At 35.8% G+C, this 23,134-nt stretch overlaps 1 protein-coding gene across 1 annotated transcript in view; it reads right to left on the bottom strand.

Annotated features, from left to right (window-relative positions):
• The window catches only part of LOC134846689 (zinc finger CCHC domain-containing protein 10-like), a 36,555-nt gene extending 15,710 nt beyond the window's left edge, over positions 1–20,845 (bottom strand). Inside the window, exons 1-2 of the mRNA XM_063864075.1 lie at positions 20,560–20,845; positions 14,844–15,010 (exon numbers count right to left, since the gene is read on the bottom strand). Coding sequence (XP_063720145.1) covers positions 14,844–15,010; positions 20,560–20,845 — 453 coding nt within the window. The remainder of the gene's footprint in view (positions 1–14,843; positions 15,011–20,559) is intronic.
• Positions 20,846–23,134: the final 2,289 nt, after the last annotated feature.

The raw sequence follows: 23,134 nt of genomic DNA, 5'->3' as shown, positions 1-23,134 counted from the left end.
ATAGTTGTTCTAAGAAGAGCAACTGTTTACTAACTGTTTACAACTGTTTACTAAATTCATTATGTTCTGGCTAAACTATAAACTGTTTCAGACTTACAAACTACTTTAAGTGTTAGCTTTGTATCATGATTGGTTAGTTCTAAGTTTTTTACAGAGATGGTTATCGAGAATATATTGGGATAAAAAAAATCCTTATTTTAAACTGGTTCCAATACGGTAGATCCTGTAGTTTTTTTAGATTATCGGGCAATTATTGGAATTTTTTTAAAATTTAATTTGTTATAGTAAAAGAAAAGACTGCGAAAAAAAGACTGATAAATCATTAAAACAATTGCATTTTAGTCACTCACAACAGGTTTTTATGGTTCAATTTTTGTTTTTTTGTTGATACAACCAGTTTTGCTGATTTTGATTCAGTAGTATAGCCCAAAAGTCAACATGACTAGTAAAAATTGCTTCCATAGGAGTGATTTTTACAGCGAATCATTTCCCTTAATATCAGTTCAAATTCTTTTTGGATCGACACAAACTTATCAAAAAACGCTCATTATTCCTTGTTTTTTCTTCTATAATATTGTGGCCTAGTTTGATTGAAAGTTCCTCACCCTTTTTCTTTATTTTTCGCTGAATAAGATAAGTTCTGTTTTTTGTCATTCAGTTGTAGCAAAGTCTTTTTACTTTTTAGAGTAAGTTGATAATAATTGGCCAAAAATTTCTGTTTTATTTTTAAATTTTTTTGCTATAATCAGCCTTTTGATTGTCGCAAAAAAAATTGACTGTAAGATATCTTACAGTCAATTTTTTTTGCGACACTCAAAAGGCTGATATAGCAAAAAGGTTAAAAAATAAAACAGAAATTATTAGCCAATTATTCTCAACTTACTCTAAAAAGAATTCGCTACAAATGAATGACAAGAAAAAAAACTATCATATTCAGCGGAAAATAAAGAAAAAGAATGAAAAAATTTTCAATCAAACTTTACAGAAGAAAATACAAGGAATAATAAGCAGGAGTGTTTTTTGATAAATTTGTGTCGATCCAAAAAGAATTCGAACTGAAATATTCTTTCAAAATGAGGAAAAACAGAAAAAAACCTTAAGAGTTTCGTTTTTAGACAAAATTTACCTCAAAAGCGACTATTTCTAACAAAATATTGAATCTCAGTGTAAATGCCAAAATGTTATAAAAAAAGTCAGTAGGCCGACAGAAAATGTTAAGTTTGGTTATATATTGAAAACTTTGTTCGATGTTAGAATTGTTTAAAATTTTTAATTTTTTTACTATTGAAAAAATAATCCCAATTTAAAACTATGTTGTGATAATCAGAAACGGTCTGTTTGAAGCAGAATTCTGTTTTTCAACTCGTTCCATGATGTGCCCAAAGTTTGTTCCGGAATAAAAAAATTTTCTAAAAAAATCAAAAATTTTTAAAAAACAATTAAAAAATTTTTTTCACTTTTCTTTACACATTTTTTGTCCAAAACTATGTTCTCAGCTTACTTGTCAATATTTGAAATTGCAAATAAACCGTAAATTTAAACATCAAACTTCGGTGTTGGTTGCGATAACGCATGCTTAATTAAAGTTGTTTTTGTAAGGAAACATCGCTTCCATAAATAGCACCATATATGCTGCGACGTATGATTTGCATGGTGAAAACTATTGATATTTTACCAACAGCTTGCATAATGATGAGTAACCGTTTTATTACTAATTTACTCCGATAAAAAACTAATTTGAGGGTTTTCGAAACCAACGTATGTGCTACGTATGATTAGTCATTTTCCATACAAATCAGGCATGGATGTGCATGGTTGCGCATTATCTTCTACGGTGGGTAACCCGGGATGTCCTAGTTTGTTGCCTTGAGGGACATCCTAAGTCAGCAAAACCCAATTTGCTCAAAAATAGTGGCAAAGTAATTTTCGCTGTTGATGACTGCTGACTTCAAAAATTAACAATTCCTTTGTGTTTTTGAAAAATGAGCATTACGAGGCCAAACTGTGCATTTTGTGTATTGTAAGCGGATTCCGCAATAAGGACGCTCCTTTTATTCTTCTTTTGTTCTTTCATTTTTTTTGATCGTTCCGACAAAATTTTGACATGTTTAAAGTTTTGTCTATGGAATCCAGGAACATACAGACACAAAACTGTGCGCCTATCCAGTGCATAGTTTGGCCTCGTAATGAAAAGACAAAGATAGGCGAGATAGGGTTTTCATTAATGGCATATAATTTAGCAATATGCTGTCTTTGAATAGTGTTTTGTCCGATTGTTCGATCATTACTTTTTCAAAGCAAGCCTTTTGAACAGTTATTATACTCATTATAAATCATTTTTGCCCAAAGTGTGGTTACCGGGTCGAGATCCCGCTCAAAAACCGCTCAAAATATGAGCGGTTTGAGCGGTTTTTCAGCAAGATTTGAGCGGTTTTTGAGCGGTTTTTGAACGGTCTTATAAAGAAAACCGATTAAAACCAACAAGAAGACCTGGAAAGGTTTTGTGACCCCGGGTTGACATCCATAAACCGAAAATGCTTATTTTAAATTTCCCCACACCGAAAAAGCTTATCATACAATTGCCTGCATCAAATGTATGGAAAAATGCAAATCATACAATTTTCATACAATTTCAAAAAACCATTGAAAAAAGATTCAATCTAGTTTCTCCGGCTATTTGAACCAATTACAACAGTCTGGTGATAAAAAATAACCATTTTTTCATGAAAGGCAAGATTTTCAGAAATTGTTCATAATTGTTTGTAAACAAATTTAAATTATTTAAGAGTGCTTTTATTCAATTTAAAGGAACTAACTTAAATTCATTATGTTCTGGCTAAACTATAAACTGTTTCAGACTTACAAACTACTTTAAGTGTTAGCTTTGTATCATGATTGGTTAGTTCTAAGTTTTTTACAGAGATGGTTATCGAGAATATATTGGGATAAAAAAAATCCTTATTTTAAACTGGTTCCAATACGGTAGATCCTGTAGTTTTTTTAGATTATCGGGCAATTATTGGAATTTTTTTAAAAATTAATTTGTTATAGTAAAAGAAAAGACTGCGAAAAAAAGACTGATAAATCATTAAAACAATTGCATTTTAGTCACTCACAACAGGTTTTTATGGTTCAATTTTTGTTTTTTGGTTGATACAACCAGTTTTGCTGATTTTGATTCAGTAGTATAGCCCAAAAGTCAACATGACTAGTAAAAATTGCTTCCATAGGAGTGATTTTTACAGCGAATCATTTCCCTTAATATCAGTTCAAATTCTTTTTGGATCGACACAAACTTATCAAAAAACGCTCATTATTCCTTGTTTTTTCTTCTATAATATTGTGGCCTAGTTTGATTGAAAGTTCCTCACCCTTTTTCTTTATTTTTCGCTGAATATGATAAGTTCTGTTTTTTGTCATTCAGTTGTAGCAAAGTCTTTTTACTTTTTAGAGTAAGTTGATAATAATTGGCCAAAAATTTCTGTTTTATTTTTAAATTTTTTTGCTATAATCAGCCTTTTGATTGTCGCAAAAAAAATTGACTGTAAGATATCTTACAGTCAATTTTTTTTGCGACACTCAAAAGGCTGATATAGCAAAATGCAAATCATACAATTTTCATACAATTTCAAAAAACCATTGAAAAAAGGTTCAATCTAGTTTCTCCGGCTATTTCAATCAAAAAATTGACTGTAAGATATCTTACAGTCAATTTTTTTTGCGACACTCAAAAGGCTGATATAGCAAAATGCAAATCATACAATTTTCATACAATTTCAAAAAACCATTGAAAAAAGATTCAATCTAGTTTTCCGTCTGGTGATGAAAAATAACCATTTTTTCATGAAAGGCAAGATTTTCAGAAATTGTTCATAATTGTTTGTAAACAAATTTAAATTATTTAAGAGTGCTTTTATTCAATTTAAAGGACATTGCTCATCAAAAACGGAAATTTAATTTGAAGCTAAAAAAATAGTTATCATACAATTTGCATATATGAAAATTGTATGATAACCATTTTTTCTTAAAAGGCAAGATGTTCAGAATAATGTTAAAAATTGTTTTTAATTGAATTTAAAGTAATTAGGAGTGCTTTTGCTCAATTTAAAACACCTTGCTTATCAAAAACCAGGTTTTTGCTCAGTTTCAATCGTCACAAATTGTTAGCTTACGATGAGTAAAACTGAGATCTCGAAGGTCGGAGCCACACAGTTCTTGTTCTCCGAAAATGACTCGAAAATGACTCGTAGGGTTGGGGTTAAAGTTAGGTTAGGATTAGGGTTTCTTAAGAATAAATTCACAATTTTTGGAAAACAGAATTAAAAAAAAAAATAAAAAAAAACAAATTTCTAGCCACAACAATTCTCTTTGGATCAACTCTGAATAACTGACGCAATATTTGTCTTTGGGAAAAATAAAACAGGTTTTTCCATCCATTTATCAAGTGATACTCATGATTTATCTCATTTTTTTTGAGACTTTAGGCCAAAAAAACGGTTTCAAAAGTTCTTTTACTTTGAAATGAGATAATTGTCATGATCTTAAAATATCATGATGTCATTGAACTGTAATATCAAACATTATCCAGGAGAAATAGTTATCACTTTTTAATTGTGGATTGTTTCTAATGGAAATTTTACTGATTGATTATTATAAAATACTGTAAATATCACCAAATTGTTCATACTGATCAAGTATACAACAATCACTAACCAATTAGTCCAGCTACCATCTACAACGATAGCTGTAATAACATATAATTAATGGTTAAAACCTCGCATTTACATATATCTCAAGTCCTGACCTCTCAAGTCATCATTTGGTAACAGGAGTGTGGGATTGCCATCAAAGCAATACGAATTCATGTGCAAGTAACTCCATCAATGCCCAATAGGCGTTACACCATTTCAACTAAATGGTTCACGAAAACCGGAGCGATGATGCACCACCTCGAAGAATACTGAGATGGAGATTTTAGACCAACCGACGAGCGAACTAAAAAAATCGATGATGGAAGTCCCACTCACAGGGAAAGTTTGCTTAACAGGGCCATTACGTGTTGAGAATTTAGAACTCGTGCTTTATTAAATAACTGACGTTTTAATTTTCAGAATCGGAGTTGCGCGTTCAATGAAGACGTTGATGGGGCTGTACGGGTAGTTTGTGGCTTCCTGCCAGAAAGCACAGATGAACGTTCCGAGTACTATAGAAAAAGATCTTGAAGCCGAAACATTATTTAAAAGATGGTGCTGCCCATAAATGTATTAAGAACGAAAATTCGATCAAAAGGAAGGTTCGGAATGTGTAAAATACTAAATTTTCAGTTTTCGATTTTAGAGCTGGTATTTCGCAGAATTTTTAAGGTAGAAATTGCCTCAGATACCTAGAATTGCAAAAGAAGAGCAGAACAACTGAACACGAACAGGAAAATGTTCACTGAGAGATAGAAAACTTGATCAGAAAAGAAATGTGTCGTCCACAAAACTGATTGCAGTCAGAAAATTTAATGGCAGATTCGGGATCGACTCGAGCTCGCCTGAAACTGGTCTTTGGCAGGAAAGCAAAGTTTTCACCCGGAATGGAAATTGAAACGGGAGACCGGTGTCAGTAACTTGAAATTCGTTTTTATAACCCGTTCAGCTTTTGAATTGCCCCGGACCTTGAAAAGAGTTCCATTTTAGTAGTTCAGTTCAGAGAATGAGTAGCTGAGGGCTTGAAAAGGGTCAACACATCTCTAATGGGTTCGGTATGTAACAGTCCCTCAAATTACCTAAAACAATGGTGTTCAGCTCGAATGTTAGTTATATTAACGTTGCCTGGGGAAGCGAGACCCAAATGTGTGGTTTTTGTTTGTATCTATAGAGAGTTGCAAAGAAGGTTCGAACAGACATAAATAATGTAAAAAAGCAATTATAAAGTTTTGAAAAACTTCCGCATGCAATTTGGTTTTATGAACGAACTTTGCAACACAAATTTGAACTGAAAAAATAACGTTTTGAATGAAAGTTTTTTCAAAGTAGATCAATTGCTTTTTTAAATGAGTTTTGTCCAAATTTTCTGCTACTGACTGTAGCTGATTTTTAAACACATCAACACGAATCATCAGCTTTTTTATCGTATCTAGAAAACTCCAAGAATTTTGAACGGAATATAAAATGATTGGAATCCTGACTCTAACCCCGGTTACTATGATACTTTTGAACTTCTGATTAAGGTCCACCAATTCATCTTATTCTACTTTTTCTGATAAACCTTTGATATAGTTTCATGTTTGCCAAGCGGCGATACTCCCCCTCTACCTGGATACCCTGCCGTAACCTCCACCCCTGAAAAACTAGGTTATATTTGCTTTCTTTTCATTTTCTTTTTTATTTTTACAATCCATTTTGCGATCTATTTTTTCTTTTGTTCACTTCTCTTACACTGTTCAAAAAAAGTCCGTGCCAAAGTACAAGCCAAAGGTGCTGCCCAAATGGAGCGTCAAATTGGTAATGGGAACCTCAAGGACCAAGCACTGCAGCTTCAAAGATGTCGGAGCCACGGTTCACTCGTACAGAGCCGCAAAGCTACTGATTCGCGCTACCTTGCCGCTGCTGTCTTGCCCTACCTTGCCGCTGCTGTCTCGCGCTATCCCTCATAGAAACTGAACTGTGTTACCATAGTGTACGGTTTTAATGATAAATTATCTACGGATTCAGACTTTGCTAACGATTGAAGTTTTCTAAAAAAAATTAAAAAAATTTATGATGATAACACCAAAGTACTTGTTATCACCAAAACCATTCTCTTTGCAAATAATCAGTTCAAAAATAGAAAACTTGTTGCACTAATTGATTCTTTGTATCGCACTAAAAGTAAAATTTATCTCTCAAAAATCCGAATGATGTCCCCCTATCTAAACGTTAATTTTAGTGGTATTATGTTTTGAAAGATGGTATTCACTTTTGTTTCTTTGGTAATAGCATTTTTAGTATTGACCGCTTAGCTAACTTGTATATTTTCACCATAAAAATACCCTCCTCGCTGCTAAATTATGGCTAATCAAACGCATTGCCATATTTGCAAACGCCACCTCTGAAAAGGAGATATTCGGTGTGTCATTTTCAAGGCATTCATCCTCGTCTCATGTAGTAGGCTGCAAAGCAGCATGCTTTATTACGATGGCATGTTCTGCATACCATGTACCAACAGACCACCAACCACAGCCCTCATCACAACTAAAAAAAATATCGCTAACAATAGCCGAAACAAACGTACTGCCTCAAGCACTACAATCTAATTCATCACATCCTGCATCAATTACAGTCCCTTCTGACCCCTGAAATTTCATCGACCCCAAATTTAAAAGTAAAAAACTGACATATAAAAAAGCGTCGTTACATAAGTTGCTCCTTAAAACTCAATCAGAAACAAACGGATCCAATTCCAAAACTCTGAGGCGCCGAACAATTTTAAGGAAGCAAGGCCCATAATACGAAATTTTCACTGAAGCGAAAGCTCTTCAAATTAGACATCCAAAACTGAAGAAGAGCAAAATAAGCAAAAAAACTAAACAATTTGATGAAGTAATGAGTACAGGCAAAATATCAACCGCCATTGGCTGCCTTTCAGACAGAGAAAAAACAAAAGGAGTAATCCCCCTAAGCGAAGTCAATGAAGGAAAAACACTCCTAATTATCTTGAAAAAAACACCCCCAAGCCAAGTATCGAACACAAACTCCATAACTTAAGTAAATGGAGACTTAAAGCCATACCATCCCTCTATTTTCGAGCAAATAAACACCATAACAGTTCGAAAGTCCAAATTGAAAATACACGGAAGCCACGATTCCTCAGTTCTAGATACATACGATTGGAGAAGGATGTTAACTCACTTCAACCAGACATTCATTGTTTTTGCAAAAAAAATGCAAAGCTAACCTATACAATAGCAAGTAAAGTTCTCCCCATGAAAAGCAAGCGACGTACAACTCATGTCGTCTGATACCCCTGGACCCCTAGACAAAAATCCCGGGGTAAGGCCTGCTGATATAGGCGAGATTCTGAGACGAATAATTCGCAGAACAATCACCGAATGTATAAAGTCAGACCTTCCAGATCCCGGAAAAAATTACCAACTCTGCTTAAAACAGAAGTTTGGAATCAATTTTGCTATCCACAGTTTCAGGAAGGAGTTTGAAAAACTAGACACGGAGGCCATACTAATTACTGAAGCAGAAAACGCTTTCAAATCGCTCAATAGAGAACTTGCTCTAAAAAATGTAGAAGTCCACTGGCCGGCACTACAACAAGCGGTGGTCAACGCATATCAACCCCCCTGAGGTTTATATGTCAACAACGCTGTTTTGACATCTATCGAAGGCACAACGCAAGGCGATCCCCTCGCAATGTTTATAAATGGAATAGGGATAATTCCACAGATCGATCTCCTGCAAAAACCAAATTAAACCCGAAAAAAATACGCAGTTCACGGAGGCCCTGCAGGTGATCTTAGGAGTCTCCGTGCAATAGTCGATAACCTGCATATGCATGGAAAGGCTTTAGGCTACAATGTGAATTCTTCCCAGTATCAACTCATCATAAAGGAAAACTGCCGGTAATGCACCATAAAGGTATTTGAAGGCACAAATATTACAATGTTAGATGATTTTAGAATCCTTGGATGGGTTATAGGAACACCATCTGCATGCAAAAAAAACATAGAAAGCGAAACTGAACAACGACCCTAACAAAAAAGCTTTTCAAACTAGCTAAAACATCATTGAAAAAAATTGTACTCCTGCTCCACAAGGGAGTTCAACATAGGTTCAACTTCCTAACCAGAACACCTCCTGGAGCGTACAAGAAAGTTTGAGAAAATGCGAAAAAAACTTAACACAGCAGCTATTTCCTCTTTTTACTGAAATAAACCATAAAACCGATGAAGATCGCAGCCTTTTTGCACTATCATTAGAAAATAGGAGGATTAGACCTTCTCAGTAAAACAATATGTTCCAGCGATTATGAATGGTCACGACCCATTTGTGATCTGTTAGAAAACAGTGATCCGGTAATAGCTGAAACAGAACAAAATCTGAAAAATAGAAACATCAAAACTGACAGACACAAAACCACAATTTCAAAAAGAGCTAAAGATATAGAAAATTGCTCATCGAAAAAAAAAACAAACAATAAATTTGACATTACAGAAAGGAGCACCGATCTGGCTAAGCGTGCTACCCTTAAAAAAAGAGTTTTTCCATTAAAAACTGAAAGTTTAAAGTTGGTATATCTAGGATATCGATGCGAATCATCAGTATTCTACATACATGTCCCTGTGCTGTGGACAACCGTTTACTCTGACTCACTCTTTACGCTGTCCCAAAGGTGGATACACTCATCTAAGGTTTAATGACGTTTGTGATACCTTTGCGATACTCCTGAACCGAGTATGCCAGGATGATGAGATAGAGCCGAAACTTCAATCGTTGGAAGACGAAAATTTTCACAAGAAAACAACCAAAACTGAAGATGACAATCGACTGGACATCAGAGCAAATGGAATCTGGGAAGCCGATTAAGCTTTAAATTTTTCGATGTAAATTTTTTCAACTCCTTGCTAAATCTTGACTTAAAACGAGATCTGACGCGTTCACGTATCATGAGAGTGCCAAAACATTAAAATACCAACAAAGAATTCTAGTTGTGGAACACAGCAGCTTCGTTCCATTAACTTTTGCCTATACTGGAGGAGCAGCAGCATGCTCTACAAAAACCGTCGAGAAACCAGCAGAGAAATTAGGAAAAAAAACGGAACAAATCAAACCAATAAACTTTCTAAGAACCAAATTAAGTTTTGCACTTCTGAGGAGTTCAACCTTTTGCCTCAGGGGCTGCAAAAGTACATACAAAATAGACAGTTCCATCAGTACTATAATCGAGGTAGATTTTAATTGACAATTCACTGGATGCTTTAAAATCGACTTGATTTATTTATAATGTCAATGAAAAGAGAAATGATCAATTAATTAAGAGCCATTTTTTCGTTACTACGACTAGTGATATGGAGCTAAAGACATTAATTTCATAGTCTATCGTAAAACAGGTTTTTTTGCAGTTAACTCGGTAATTTGGAATTGTTGTATTTTTGTTATTCTTGAATAGAATTAACAGCCACTGTGCTCCCAGTGAGTTCTTTATAACGTCCTCCTCAAATTTCTGTATTAACCAGCAGACACATACATTCTAACACATACATTTATATCCTATACAATTAGTAGGCTGCAGATGTTAGCTTCTGAAAAACTCACAGTGACATAATTCCTCATCATCTTCAAAATTCTGTTTTTCAAGCCCATCATTCTAGTGAAATCCTCAACTTCAATCAATCTGTTTATTGTTTTCTAAGTTCTAAACGTAACTTTTCCTCTTGGTTTTTCCCTTCTTAATTTTCTTAGTTTGAAAATCTTGGAGTTTCTCTCCACTATTTCACTTCTATGTGGTAAAATTTGATTGGACTCAGTTTAACAAAATGCCAGTTAGTTGAAGAAATATTATAACGGGTAAAAAAAATTAGCAATTTTAGTTGACTGAGGTGACTGGCATTTTTCGTTCCAGTTATCCATCGGATAGCTTTTTTAAGAGTTTTTCCAGATTCGACTTGTCAGATCGATCTTGAGAGCGCAACACACTGAAACCTATACGTAAGACCCGGAAGGACCAAGGTAACGATGTTTTCAAATTGTTGGAAACAATCCTTTTCAGGAGAAAAAAAACACTATAACTTCTTCAAACTCACTTCTATGTGTGTATGCCAGGTCAGGTATTTGCTTAAAAGTACCCCTGGGTCCTTGATAACGTCTGATTGTTCTAGGGAAGCAACTTGTAAAAATAAAAGAGTCTCAGCTCCTCTGAACATAATCTTAAAACATTTATTCATTGCTAGACTCATCTTGTTTTTGCTGACCTAGGTATCAATGGTGTGTAAGTTTGAATGTACTTGGACATAACTCTTGCTTAGGGAGAGAATTTAAGTCGTCAGCGAACGAGTGAGGGTCGCTAAAATTTAGTACATCCGGCATATCATTTATATTCATACAAAACAGAAGTGGTCCTACTAGAGAGCCCTGTAGTACACCGCCTGTCAATTCCAGCCAATACACAAGGATTTTGGAACGATAAACCTGTTTTATCCATTCCAAATAATTGCAATTGCCCACTAAAATAATAAAAATTGCAATTGACCATCCCCGCATCCAGCAAGTTCATTAAGAAATTTTATGGAGTGCTTTAATAAACGCTTTCAAAATGCTGTGTAAAAAGCGATGACCTCGCAAGATGAATCTTTGTCTAGAGCTTGTTGATTTCTCTTGAGGAAATCTAATAGGTTTGTGACCACTCAATTTTTCTTGACAAAATCATGCTGGCCTGAATTTAAGTGCCCTGCAAAGTTCTGGTACAAATCATTATAGATACACTTTTAAAAATTTTAGTAAAAAAACTTACGATTGATACAGATCGGTAGTTTTCTATTGTACACCTATCTCCTTTTTTGAACACTGGTGTCACCGCTGCCAGTTCCCATCTGATTGGTAATTTACTGATGCGTATTATATATAGATTTTAAAGTTTTGTTCGGAGCGACTACCATTTGCCTTCCGGTTTAGTCGTCCCTCTAGTTTTTTTTATATCTAATGTTGCTGATAGTTCGTGAAGAATCTCTATCGAGACACAGAAATTCGTCAATGTCGTTTCGATTATGTTTTTCTGCAATATGAATTGATTCTTTTAATGATTCTTTTGGTGAGAAAGTTCATTCAACATGGCTACTTTTTCATTGTGATTACTGTTACTTTTTGTCTCTTTTACTTTGGGTAAAATACAGAAACTGTTTAAATTTTTGAGGTGTTTAAAATCAAGATTTGTGTTTTTTGTTCAATAATGTTTTGCTGATATGTAGGTCTGACACTTTCGGCGGCGTCAGTTACGATCGCTCTTAAATTATCAACGTGTCTCTTCCTGTAGCTTATAGGTTTTGCAAGAAGTAAATGCTGTTTGTTTGTAGTCTAATTATTCGGTTAGAGGTGCATGGAAAATCCATAGAGAGAGATTGTTTAAGCCTCGTTCTTCGTGGAACTCACAACTCTACGATATCATAAAAAAAACTGATACAATTCTTCACTCATTTTACGTATGTTGGTATGAACAGCTTAGCTCTTCATAATCAGCATAGCCGAAGCTTCTGTAGTTCGCTATAGCTTCATAATTTTGTGCTGAACTTCCACCAAAATTTGTATTGCATGGTGGTCTGAGAAATCATAGATTTTTGAAAGGATTTCGTTTTCTCAGGCAATTTTGATAGAGTGCAGCATAAAGCAGGTTATTGGATCAAAGATCAAACTCTATCGCTTCTTTTAAAATTTTTAATTAAATAGTTTGACAATAGTGTGCTTAGAAAGCTCCCGATTGATGTTTAGAAAGTTTAAGTCGTCTCCGCATATTATAAGCGCTGTAGTTTTCGAAAAACTGCGAGTTACTTTTCGAATTCTTTTTTTTATATGTATTTGCTAGAATGGGGTGGGTTATAGAAAACACAGACGTCCAGTTCTTTGCAATTTTTTGTCAGTCTGCATGCTACATATGAGTCAGCAACGTTGCGCTTTAAATGAAAAGACTCTATACTGTTTTTGACGGCAATAAGTGATCCATCATGACACTTTTTATCAATTTTGTGGAGTATGCCTGATCTTTATATGCCAAAATCAGTGAGCATTAGTTCCAAAATAAGCCAGTTTTTGCATAGACAAATGATGTGGAAGTGTTCAGATAGGGTGGCAATTGATAGTTTTGATTTCCTTTTAATCTTAACCAAGGTTCGTGTAATGAGTTCCAGAATTTCAAGAAAATCTAGTCAACTAATTTTGTTAGAGCTTGAGTTTGCTTCAGCTTCTACTTCACTCCGTCGTTGAACAGTCTCTTTAGCTCGACTTTTTTTTTATTTTTTTACCAAATTTTTTCAGTATTGTGTTTTTTTCTTTTTTGTGGGGAGTATATTTTCTCCTCTGGATTTCGATGGGTCTTCGGTGAACCCTTGAGTTCAAATCCAAAAAAAAACGGCTGATATTGTGATCAGAGTTTGTTCTTGCGTTTTGGATTTTTGGCGGATGGGTAGATCAACCTCTTTTTTGTGATTTTGCATCCATCACATTTGAATGTATTCTGTCATATTTCTCACCAGTCGAGTTTAACGTTTCCTCTTTTTTTGTCATTTTTCACACTCAGTTTCTTTTCTATTTTTTGCAAATTTTCTTTTAATTTCCTTCTCTTCTTGCTGCTTTTTCTTATAAACTTATCGCAACATTACATTCATTGCATTCATACTCAGCTCCAGTATACCATTTAAGTCGAAATTTGCTGTGAATTCAGGTGTTGGATGATTGTGACAATGGCATGAGACACAGTGATATGTTTTCTCCTTTTCCTTTGGAATGGTTCAGCAGGTCTTGCAAACATGAACCATTGTTTTTATTGTAACTGGTGGCACCTGATTGTATATGTGGAAAAAAAGAACAAGAGAGATAATTTAGTACTGATCAACCGGTGGCACCAAGAGGTACCTTTGGAAAATCAGTACTAAGTATACTCACTGATTTACTGACGTTGAGTGTTCCCCAGATCGGCACACTGACAATTGTTCGTATGACAAGTTATCTTCTTTGTGTTTTCGGCTTCATTCAGTTTCTTGTCGTGTTTCCAGTACAAATGTTTGCCTTTGATTAGGTACGTTTTTGATGTTTTTTAGGCCATCGTTGTTGAGGAGATTTGTATCTGGTTTAAATTAGCGTCTACTTGACTTAAGGCTACTGACACCGCGGTTATTCGACTCGACTTTTGCCTGAACTCTCAGTGAAACTCTCTCAGATCTCGCTTGATGTCGTATGCGTGCCTTATACCGGCTCCAAGGAGTGGAAGGATATTGATGTTGACAGTTTTTAAAAACCTAGACTGTGAATCTGCTATTAATGAGTAATTCTTCGGAGCAGCTTTGAAAATATGAAACCTCGAGCATCCAGGCATACAACGCACTTGTCTCTAAAATCCTCCCATTGAAGGCACCAGATTCGATTAATAATAAATAAGAAATTATTTCATGATGAGAGATCTTGTACCTATGAATGACAAAACTTTGACTGCGTGCAGATTCCAGAATTCCAGAAGCTTTAATTAGGCGTCTAAATTTTGTACCGGTAACTTTACTTCAACTGTGCAGTGTATGTTCAATTGCCTAACTTACTAATTGTCTCAAATCATCAGAAGATCCGAAGTATCATAGTAACCGAAAATACAGTCAGAAATCTTTTCAGCATTTTATCCAGTCAAATCTTCAAAGTTTTCTAGATATGGAAGAGTAAAGTATAATATCGGTAAAAGTAGAGAGAGTCAGATGGTTGGGAATCAAGCCAACCAGATTGAGAAACTTAATACCTTTATAAAATAAACCGAAAGTGTAAGTAACTCAAAAAAAATGACCTGATATGAGGCTAAGGATTTATCACATAGTTCTATAAAGCTAAGCTTTTATTCCCTTGGCTCTATAAATGAAAAATTCTCCGAAGGTATTTTTTATCATTAATACTGCTGAGTACTCAGGCAGAGTTCGCAACCTGTTTTGCAAGGAAGACTCTCTGCTTCAAAAAACAACCTGCCGTGGGTCCCTCAAAAAACGTGCAAATTTTTTTGACAAAACTTCTTCATAAACATCTCAGTGCTCGGGACGGCAGCACCCTGAACGTCAAAGCTATTGGTTGAAAATTATATCCATCATTATTTGAATCTTTGTATATGTCAGATTTTTGATCTTTTGCCTTGGCCGCGGCCCATCTGGGACTATCAACCAAGCCTGCGCTTATTCTACTTAGAACTAGGGAGTCAACTACAGTTACATCCCACAGAAGCTGCCTAGCAACAGCCCATGGGACAAACGTCACATCGTATGGTCGCTTCTGATCTGTACTGTAGAGATGTCGTGGCTCTAAAACAGACGGAATGTGAGTGGAGGCGAGATTTTGCTTTATGGGGGCATTCAAATTGGAATGCCTAGAGAATCTACCTGCCTTTTTGGGACAAAAAAATCCTTCCATCCAACTTCGCTTACATCTTTTCCGCAAACGAGTGTATGTTTTTTAAACCTAGGCGGAGTCCAACTGCTATCCTAATCTGCTGATTCGACAACTTCAATCTCAGGTTTTATACCGCATGACAATCAACCATTGTGATTTGAAGAACTTATTTTGGTAAGCAATGACCCTTTTTACGTCACGAAAATCATTTTTCAAAACCATCTGAGGAATTTCTGTATCAAAAATGGGCTCAATCGTTTTTTTAAATCTTTTTTCGGGACTAATTCAATTGTTAATGAATCAAACCAAAGTTCTTATGCACCATTATATGATCCATCCTCGCGCTCCAAACCAAAAATCTCAATCCTACTGCCGACTTTGAAAAAGCGCGTAAAGGTAGGAAGCGATCGGAAGATACCTTTGGCTGCCGGGAGAACTGCTTGCAAAAATTGGCTATCAATCGTTTTTGCATTTGTTACCGTGCATATAGAGTTTCCTAAAGTTCTATCGTATTTTTTCAAAAAATCACTCCGCAAAAAATAAGGACTTGTACGCAAAAACTATAGGAGGTTCGGCAAGCTTAAGCAATTTTCTGAAAACCAAAATGTACATCTAGCTTAACAAAAACCTCAAAAATATTTTCCAGCTCACCTATTTTTTCATTTTGCTTTCTTTTTGACAAGATTGGCTTATAGAGGAGCCCAATATTACAAATTCATCCTTGGATTTGATTTTTAGTTATGACAGACTTTCGAAATTGACCTATAACTGTATTTTACTGCGTACTTGTGGTTTGTCCTTGAAAACATAGCTTGCATTTTTCTGTGTTTAGGCTCAAGCTGTAGTTTTCTAATTTCAGTCTGTTTTCAAGGACTTGCAGCACAATCTTGTAGTCACCGGCTAAGTTTCCATCATCTAAATACCAAACTTATATTTTGGATTTAACCTTTTTAACTAGCGTCCTTATTATTTCAGCAGAAAACTCAGGAGTCTCGGGATCACTTGTTGTGTTCCGTCCTCCAACATAAAGATGGAATCTACATAAAAAAAGATAAATCGGTTTACTGTAGGCGCAATTAGTATATTTGAACAGTTGCCGGTGATTTGAAAAAACGTGATTCAGCATAGTTTCTCTTTTAAGCGATTTAAGTGATTTGCTAAAAATTAATTCAAGTAAAATTGCGCACTTCGTGTTATCGTCACGCTCTATCAAATTTCTAAATGAGTGTGCAGCATTTTAAGCTCCTCGGTTAAATGTAGATCCTAATTGAAAAATCCCAAAATTACTGCGCATTTAGAAAATGGCAATGGATCGCAAACCACTGTCTCTTTTTACGAGGGCGATAGGTTTTGCTCCAAATAAGAAAGGTCTCAACTATCAAGTTTAGGAGATTTTGAGCAATTTCAAAAAACTGGGCCCCGCATTGCCATCTGATTTTCTAAAAAGGCATTTAACAACTTGGGGAACAATCTTGTCCGTCCGGTTCTCCAACCATTTGAAATTGACTTTTTTGCTTTGTACACCTCGAACTCAGTTTTGAAAAAACTATCGATGTTTTTCGGGTTTGTAGCATTTTTATCGTCTTTTTTTTGGGTGCTTATATGCATTTTTTCATAGTTAGGAATCAAAAAAGTTTCTGCGTTGTCATTTGGAGCGGCCAGTTTTGCTCCTCCTTTTATTTTACCCTCATTGAGCTGGCTGCTGATTAGCTTCATTCTCGATACCTGTCTGTGCAGGTTTCACCCTCGAGGAAGGACTTTAAGCCGTGAAACATTATTGGCTCTATTTTTTTTGTTTACTATAGAGTTAATAGCTGTCGTCTATTTACGACTATTTCTTTTGGGATGCTCATGACAAAAAAAGAAGGACGTCAGAAAAAGTAGCCAAAATTATATTTTTCTACATGAAGAAAATATCAATCATTTTAACCGAATCACTTTCTGCCATGGTCCTCAGGTACTCTTTTGAGCACTCGAACAGTAGAAATGACTGTATTGAGATAATTATCTAGCCTTTAGTCATCACTAATTGAAGCCTTGTTGATAGCTTTCACATTAACACATAGGACTTTGAAATCATTGGATCTTAGTCGCTGAGAGTTATATTTACACTTGATACAATTGATTTGATTCCTAAGAAATTTTTGCTAAAAGTAAGTTTCAAACCTTTTGCGACTATGTGCATCGTCAGAATTTCTACAATAAACCAATCTAAATGACAAAAAAAACATCAATTTACAAATGTTATTTTACAATAAATCACATACATTTTGGTTCTAAACCATCATGTTAAAAATTAGCCAATCGCAGTTGACCTCTAAATTAATATTACGATTACAATACTTTTAAACTCTAAAAGTAATTAATTATTTTTCAATTTTTTTGTCTGGAAATTTTTTTAATTGATTTGATTCCATTCAGAACAACAATCACATCTTATCCAATTGAAAAGTCCTGAAGGTTTTAAGCATTCTTTGATTGTACGCAGCTTATTGTTTTTACTCATCTTGACGGCGCGGCGTAAGGGTAAATGGAAAATTAACTGGACACAAGGGGACTAAATTAACCCATAAAAACATTATTAGACTTTTATACTTGAAGAAAAAATTATTTCAAATTAATTTAGAGAAAAATAAAATCTATAAAACTCGCTGAAAAGGAACAATCTCACCCGAGCCAGCCCCGCACCACCAGACTCTCCAGGCCACGAACTCCTTCCCCCAGATCAGAGACCTACTTGACAGAACTGCCTCTAAAATCCATCAGAGGGCACTCGACAAACAGGCACAAACATCAAACATATCTTATCTATTTAATAAATTTATTTCAACAATTGGGCCAATCTTATTTAATAATGGAGGGTTCAGAAATTACCCTAACCTATAATAAAGAGAACAATAATAAAAACCGATGATAACTGTCGAAATACCTGGATGCGGGAATTGAATCGGTCTCGAAGTAGAAATAATGGCTGCTTTTGATGCAGGAATAATCTATCACAATTATCGAATAACCGAGTTTGATTTTTTTTAAAATTAAATTACAAAAGGGGCCCTTCCGTTAAGTTACGGTAAGTGCACAAACTGGATTGGGCCATACCAGCGTTATAAACATGCATATATATCAGCAATAAAGTCATAAATCAGCATTAATTGCATCGTCGTAATGTTAATTCATCTTAGCCGTCCTTCCTCTACAATAGCGTTTATGGAGTTGTCGATCAATTGAACTTTGCGTAGCGATCTGCAACCTCTTATAAAAAGTATAGAGCTCCTCAGGAGCACAAAGCTTATTTTAGTTCTTTTGTAGTTTATAGATTCTGGATAGCTTTCTTATCTTTTTTCACTTACTTTTCCGGCTAATCGCTGTATCATCCAAGTGGCTGGTGGAGCAGCGCCACCGGTGCATCCGAAAATTAGCGGGCAGAAGCTACTCTGCTCTACGTTTAAAATTCTTTGCTGATATTTGGAGTTCTTCAGCGTTTCGTGGTATTTGTATGCGTCTTTATGCATTTTTCGCGATGTTTTGGCATGCGGGTTGAAAAGTTTCACATCAAAGAAAGCGCGGCTGAACCATGAATCCCATGGTCCGTTTGCCTTAATGTCAAGTCGTGCCTCATCTTCAGTTAGTTGTAGTTGAATTGTTGACAAAGTTTTTGCCTTGCAACGGCTGAAGTTTCGGCTCAATCTCGACGTCATGGCAAACCTCGTTCATGAGGTTGGCGAATGTGTCTCTAATTTCATTGTGTCTTAGTGTGTAAACACCCTTTGCACAGTGAAGCGCATGTGTCAAGTTAAAATTATTACCACATGCACATGTGAGTGGGGTTTCGGTCGGTTCCCATCCGTATCTCAAGTAAATAATATCTCTGAATTCTGATTTATTCAGGTTGAAAATGTATCTGCTCAGTGACAAAGCATTAAGCCAGTTAGAGGCTCTCTTTTCAGAGGCCAGGTCGATTGCGTTTTTATCTGTTTCATTTAAGGAGTTAATGAGCTTTGTTTTTTTTTCGATTTGTTCTATCAGTTTTCAGTTTTTTGATTTTCGTACAGATTTTTTCTTGCTGTGTTACAGCTGTAACAGGATCTTGAGATTCCAGTACTAGTGATGTTTCCTTAGACCATTCTAGATAGCTTTTATGATCGGATGGCAGCTTGATGTTAAATCCGTCCATTTTAAGGGGTAATGAAGATTTCTCATGGAACTGGGGGTTTAAAGTGTCTTTACCGACTAGGTTAGGTATTAATTGTTCTTTGATAATATTTTCATATATTTCTAACTTTTCCATAGTGTTAGGCGTTCTCCTGGTAAGAAATGAAAGCTTTTCTTGAACTCCTTTAGTATAGCACGCATAAACGTTTTGGGGGGAGGTTTTAGCAATTTTCATAAGTTTTTTCAAAATTTTGATTCGCTCATTCTGTTGAAACTCGAGGAACTTTTTACATTCACATACTGTTCCTATAACTGAGCCAAGCACTCGGGTTCTTGTCTTTATCGTGATTACTGTATTTGCGAAGATTTTCTGAGCTTCACCGAGTGTTTCATTCTTGAGAATGAGTTGGCATTCGGATGCTTTCACGTGGTAGCCGAAAAATTTACTCAGTGATACATTTTTATCGAGGACGGGTCGTAGATTACTTAATTTACCGACTACGTTTCTGTCGTCTGCGTACCATTTCTCGATTACATCATCTACTGATAAAAATTTTATGAGGCGTATTATGGCCGTACATGGCCATTGCATGCTGATCCCCCTGGGTTTTCCCTTCTTCAGAGTAGATGTTTTTTTGTTAACGAACAGTTTAGATGGATTGGAGTAGGAGTTCTGAATCGTCGTTAAAAGAGAAGGGCGGGTATTTTTGATGTTTTTCAATGCCAGCTTTCGGTTAGCGAGTTGAGAGCGTTTTCGGCATCTATCAGTAAAACAGCATCGGCGGAGGTTTTGCTGTATTGATCTCTTAGCGTGTGAATCGCATATTCAATGCCACATTTTTGTCCTAGACAGAGTTGGTAGTTCGAACTGAGCGACTTGAGTTCGTTTTTTAGGCATTTGGTTAATGTTCGCCCTATATCCTACGCAAAACTTCTCCTATGCCTATGGGTCTTACTCCTGGATTCTTATCTAAGGGTAATAATCTACATGCGTTATATGGTTCCATTAGTTCTGGATTTAGTTCTTCGGTGGCCAATTTTTTGGCATTTTTAGCATTGATTTTTGAAAGCTCAACTGATTGTTGCTCGAAATGAGTTGAAATACGTCTACATTCATTTGCATCGAGGCCAGATGGTCCATGCAAACTGTGCGTTCTCATGGCTGCCTTCTTGATATGTTGAGCGTTTATCTGATCAAGTATCGATGGATGGAAAGCAATTGTTTCGTTTGAGACTGGTGTAATATAGTTCTCATCAATTGGTTTAGATGGTGAGTGCTTCTCTATGATAGTCTGTTCTACTGTCTTACCTTTGACGATCTCGTCGAGTGAAAGAACGCCTTTGGACGTGTCTGTTAGTTTTGCAATTACGCTTGATATTTTTCCAGTAATCATTAGTTTGTTAAACTGTTGTGCTTCAGTTTCAGTTTTTCTTCTACTTCCTATCAACAAGCGCATTTGCAGCGCCTTCCCTTCGTTATTTAGTCCATCCAGGTCTCCGTCTTCCCATTGCTTAAGTCGCCTTGCTATTGTTTTGGATAAAGATCCATCATTTTCGGACTTTGTTTTGTCGAGTAGTAAGTGTGAGAAAATCATTGCTGCGTGCATTGCGAAGGTATTTTCGTTGTTTTCTATTAGGCTGTTCAAAGTAGTATTGATGGTTTCAATGAAGTTTTAAGCAACTTTATTTTTTGACAAGATCATAAAGACCGGTTTCCAGTGGACCACTTCGGTTTATATTTTCCTGGTGGTTTCTATGAGTACTGGACTGGGTTTGACCAGGGGTCTTGTATTGTTCTAGGTTCTATTTAAGGAGTTAATGAGGTTTGTTTTTTTCGATAAGACAATCACATTTTATCCAATTGAAAAGTCCTGAAGGTTTTAAGCATTCTTTGATTGTACGCAGCTTATTGTTTTTACTCATCTTGACGGCGCGGCGTAAGGGTAAATGGAAATTTGACTGGACACAAGGGGACTAAATTATACCATAAAAACATTATTAGACTTTTATACTTGAAGAAAAAATTATTTCAAATTAGTTTAGAGAAAAATAAAATCTATAAAACTCGCTGAAAATGAACAATCTCACCCGAGCCAGCCCCGCACCACCAGACTCTCCAGGCCACGAACTCCTTCCCCCAGATCAGAGACCTACTTGACAGAACTGCCTCTAAAATCCATCAGAGGGCACTCGACAAACAGGCACAAACATCAAACATATCTTATCTATTTAATAAATTTATTTCAACAATTGGGCCAATCTTATGTAATAATGGAGGGTTCAGAAAATACCCTAACCTATAATAAAGAGAACGATAATAAAAACCGATGATAACTGTCGAAATACCTGGATGCGGGAATTAAATCGGTCTCGAAGTAGAACTAATGGCTGCTTTTGATGCAGGAATAATCTATCACAATTATCGAATAACCGAGTTTGATTTTTTTTTAAAATTAAATTACAAAAGGGGACCTTCCGTTAAGTTACGGTAAGTGCACAAACTGGATTGGGCCATACCAGCGTTATAAAAATGCATATATATCAGCAATAAAGTCATAAATCAGCATTAAATGCATCGTCGTAATGTTAATTCATCTTAGCTGTCCTTCCTCTACAATAGCGTTTATGGAGTTGTCGATCAATTGAACTTTGCGTAGCGATCTGCAACCTCCTATAAAAAGTATAGAGCTCCTCAGGAGCGCAAAGCTTATTTTAGTTCTTTTGTAGTTTATAGCTTCTGGATAGCTTTCTTATCTTTTTTCACTTACTTTTTCGGCTAATCGCTGTATCATCCCAGTGGCTGGTGGAGAAGCGCCACCGGTGCATCCGAAAATTAGCGGGCAGAAGCTACTCTGCTCTACGTTTAAAATTCTTTGCTGATATTTGGAGTTCTTCAGCGTTTCGTGGTATTTGTATGCGTCTTTATGCATTTTTCGCGATGTTTTGGCATGCGGGTTGAAAAGTTTCACATCAAAGAAAGCGCGGCTGAACCGTGAACCCCATGGTCCGTTTGCCTTAATGTCAAGTCGTGCCTCATCTTCAGTTAGTTGTAGTTGAATTGTTGACAAAGTTTTCGCCTTGCAACGGCTGAAGTTTCGGCTCAATCTCGACGTCATGGCATACCTCGTTCATGAGGTTGGCGAATGTGTCTCTAATTTCATTGTGTCTTAGTGTGTAAACACCCTTTGCACAGTGAAGCGTATGTGTCAAGTTAAAATTATTACCACATGCACATGTGAGTGGGGTTTCGGTCGGTTCCCATCCGTATCTCAAGTAAATAATATCTCTGAATTCTGATTTATTCAGGTTGAAAATGTATCTGCTCAGTGATAAAGCATTAAGCCAGTTAGAGGCTCTCTTTTCAGAGGCCAGGTCGATTGCGTTTTTATCTGTTTCATTTAAGGAGTTAATGAGGTTTGTTTTTTTTTCGATTTGTTCTATCAGTTTTCAGTTTTTTGATTTTCGTACAGATTTTTTCTTGCTGTGTTACAGCTGTAACAGGATCTTGAGATTCCAGTACTAGTGATGTTTCCTTAGACCATTCTAGATAGCTTTTATGATCGGATGGCAGCTTGATGTTAAATCCGTCCATTTTAAGGGGTAATGAAGATATCTCACGGAACTGGGGGTTTAAAGTGTCTTTACCGACTAGGTTAGGTATTAATTGTTCTTTGATAATATTTTCATATATTTCTAACTTTTCCATAGTGTTAGGCGTTCTCCTGGTAAGAAATGAAAGCTTTTCTTGAAATCTTTTAGTATAGCACGCATAAACGTTTTGGGGGGAGGTTTTAGCGATTTTCATAAGTTTTTTCAAAATTTTGATTCGCTCATTCTGTTGAAACTCGAGGAACTTTTTACATTCACATACTGTTCCTATAACT

This window comes from Symsagittifera roscoffensis, chromosome 5, assembly GCF_963678635.1.
Source record: "Symsagittifera roscoffensis chromosome 5, txSymRosc1.1, whole genome shotgun sequence".
NCBI classification, from domain to species: domain Eukaryota; kingdom Metazoa; phylum Xenacoelomorpha; order Acoela; family Convolutidae; genus Symsagittifera; species Symsagittifera roscoffensis.
This window is presented reverse-complemented; position numbering and strand designations above follow the sequence as displayed.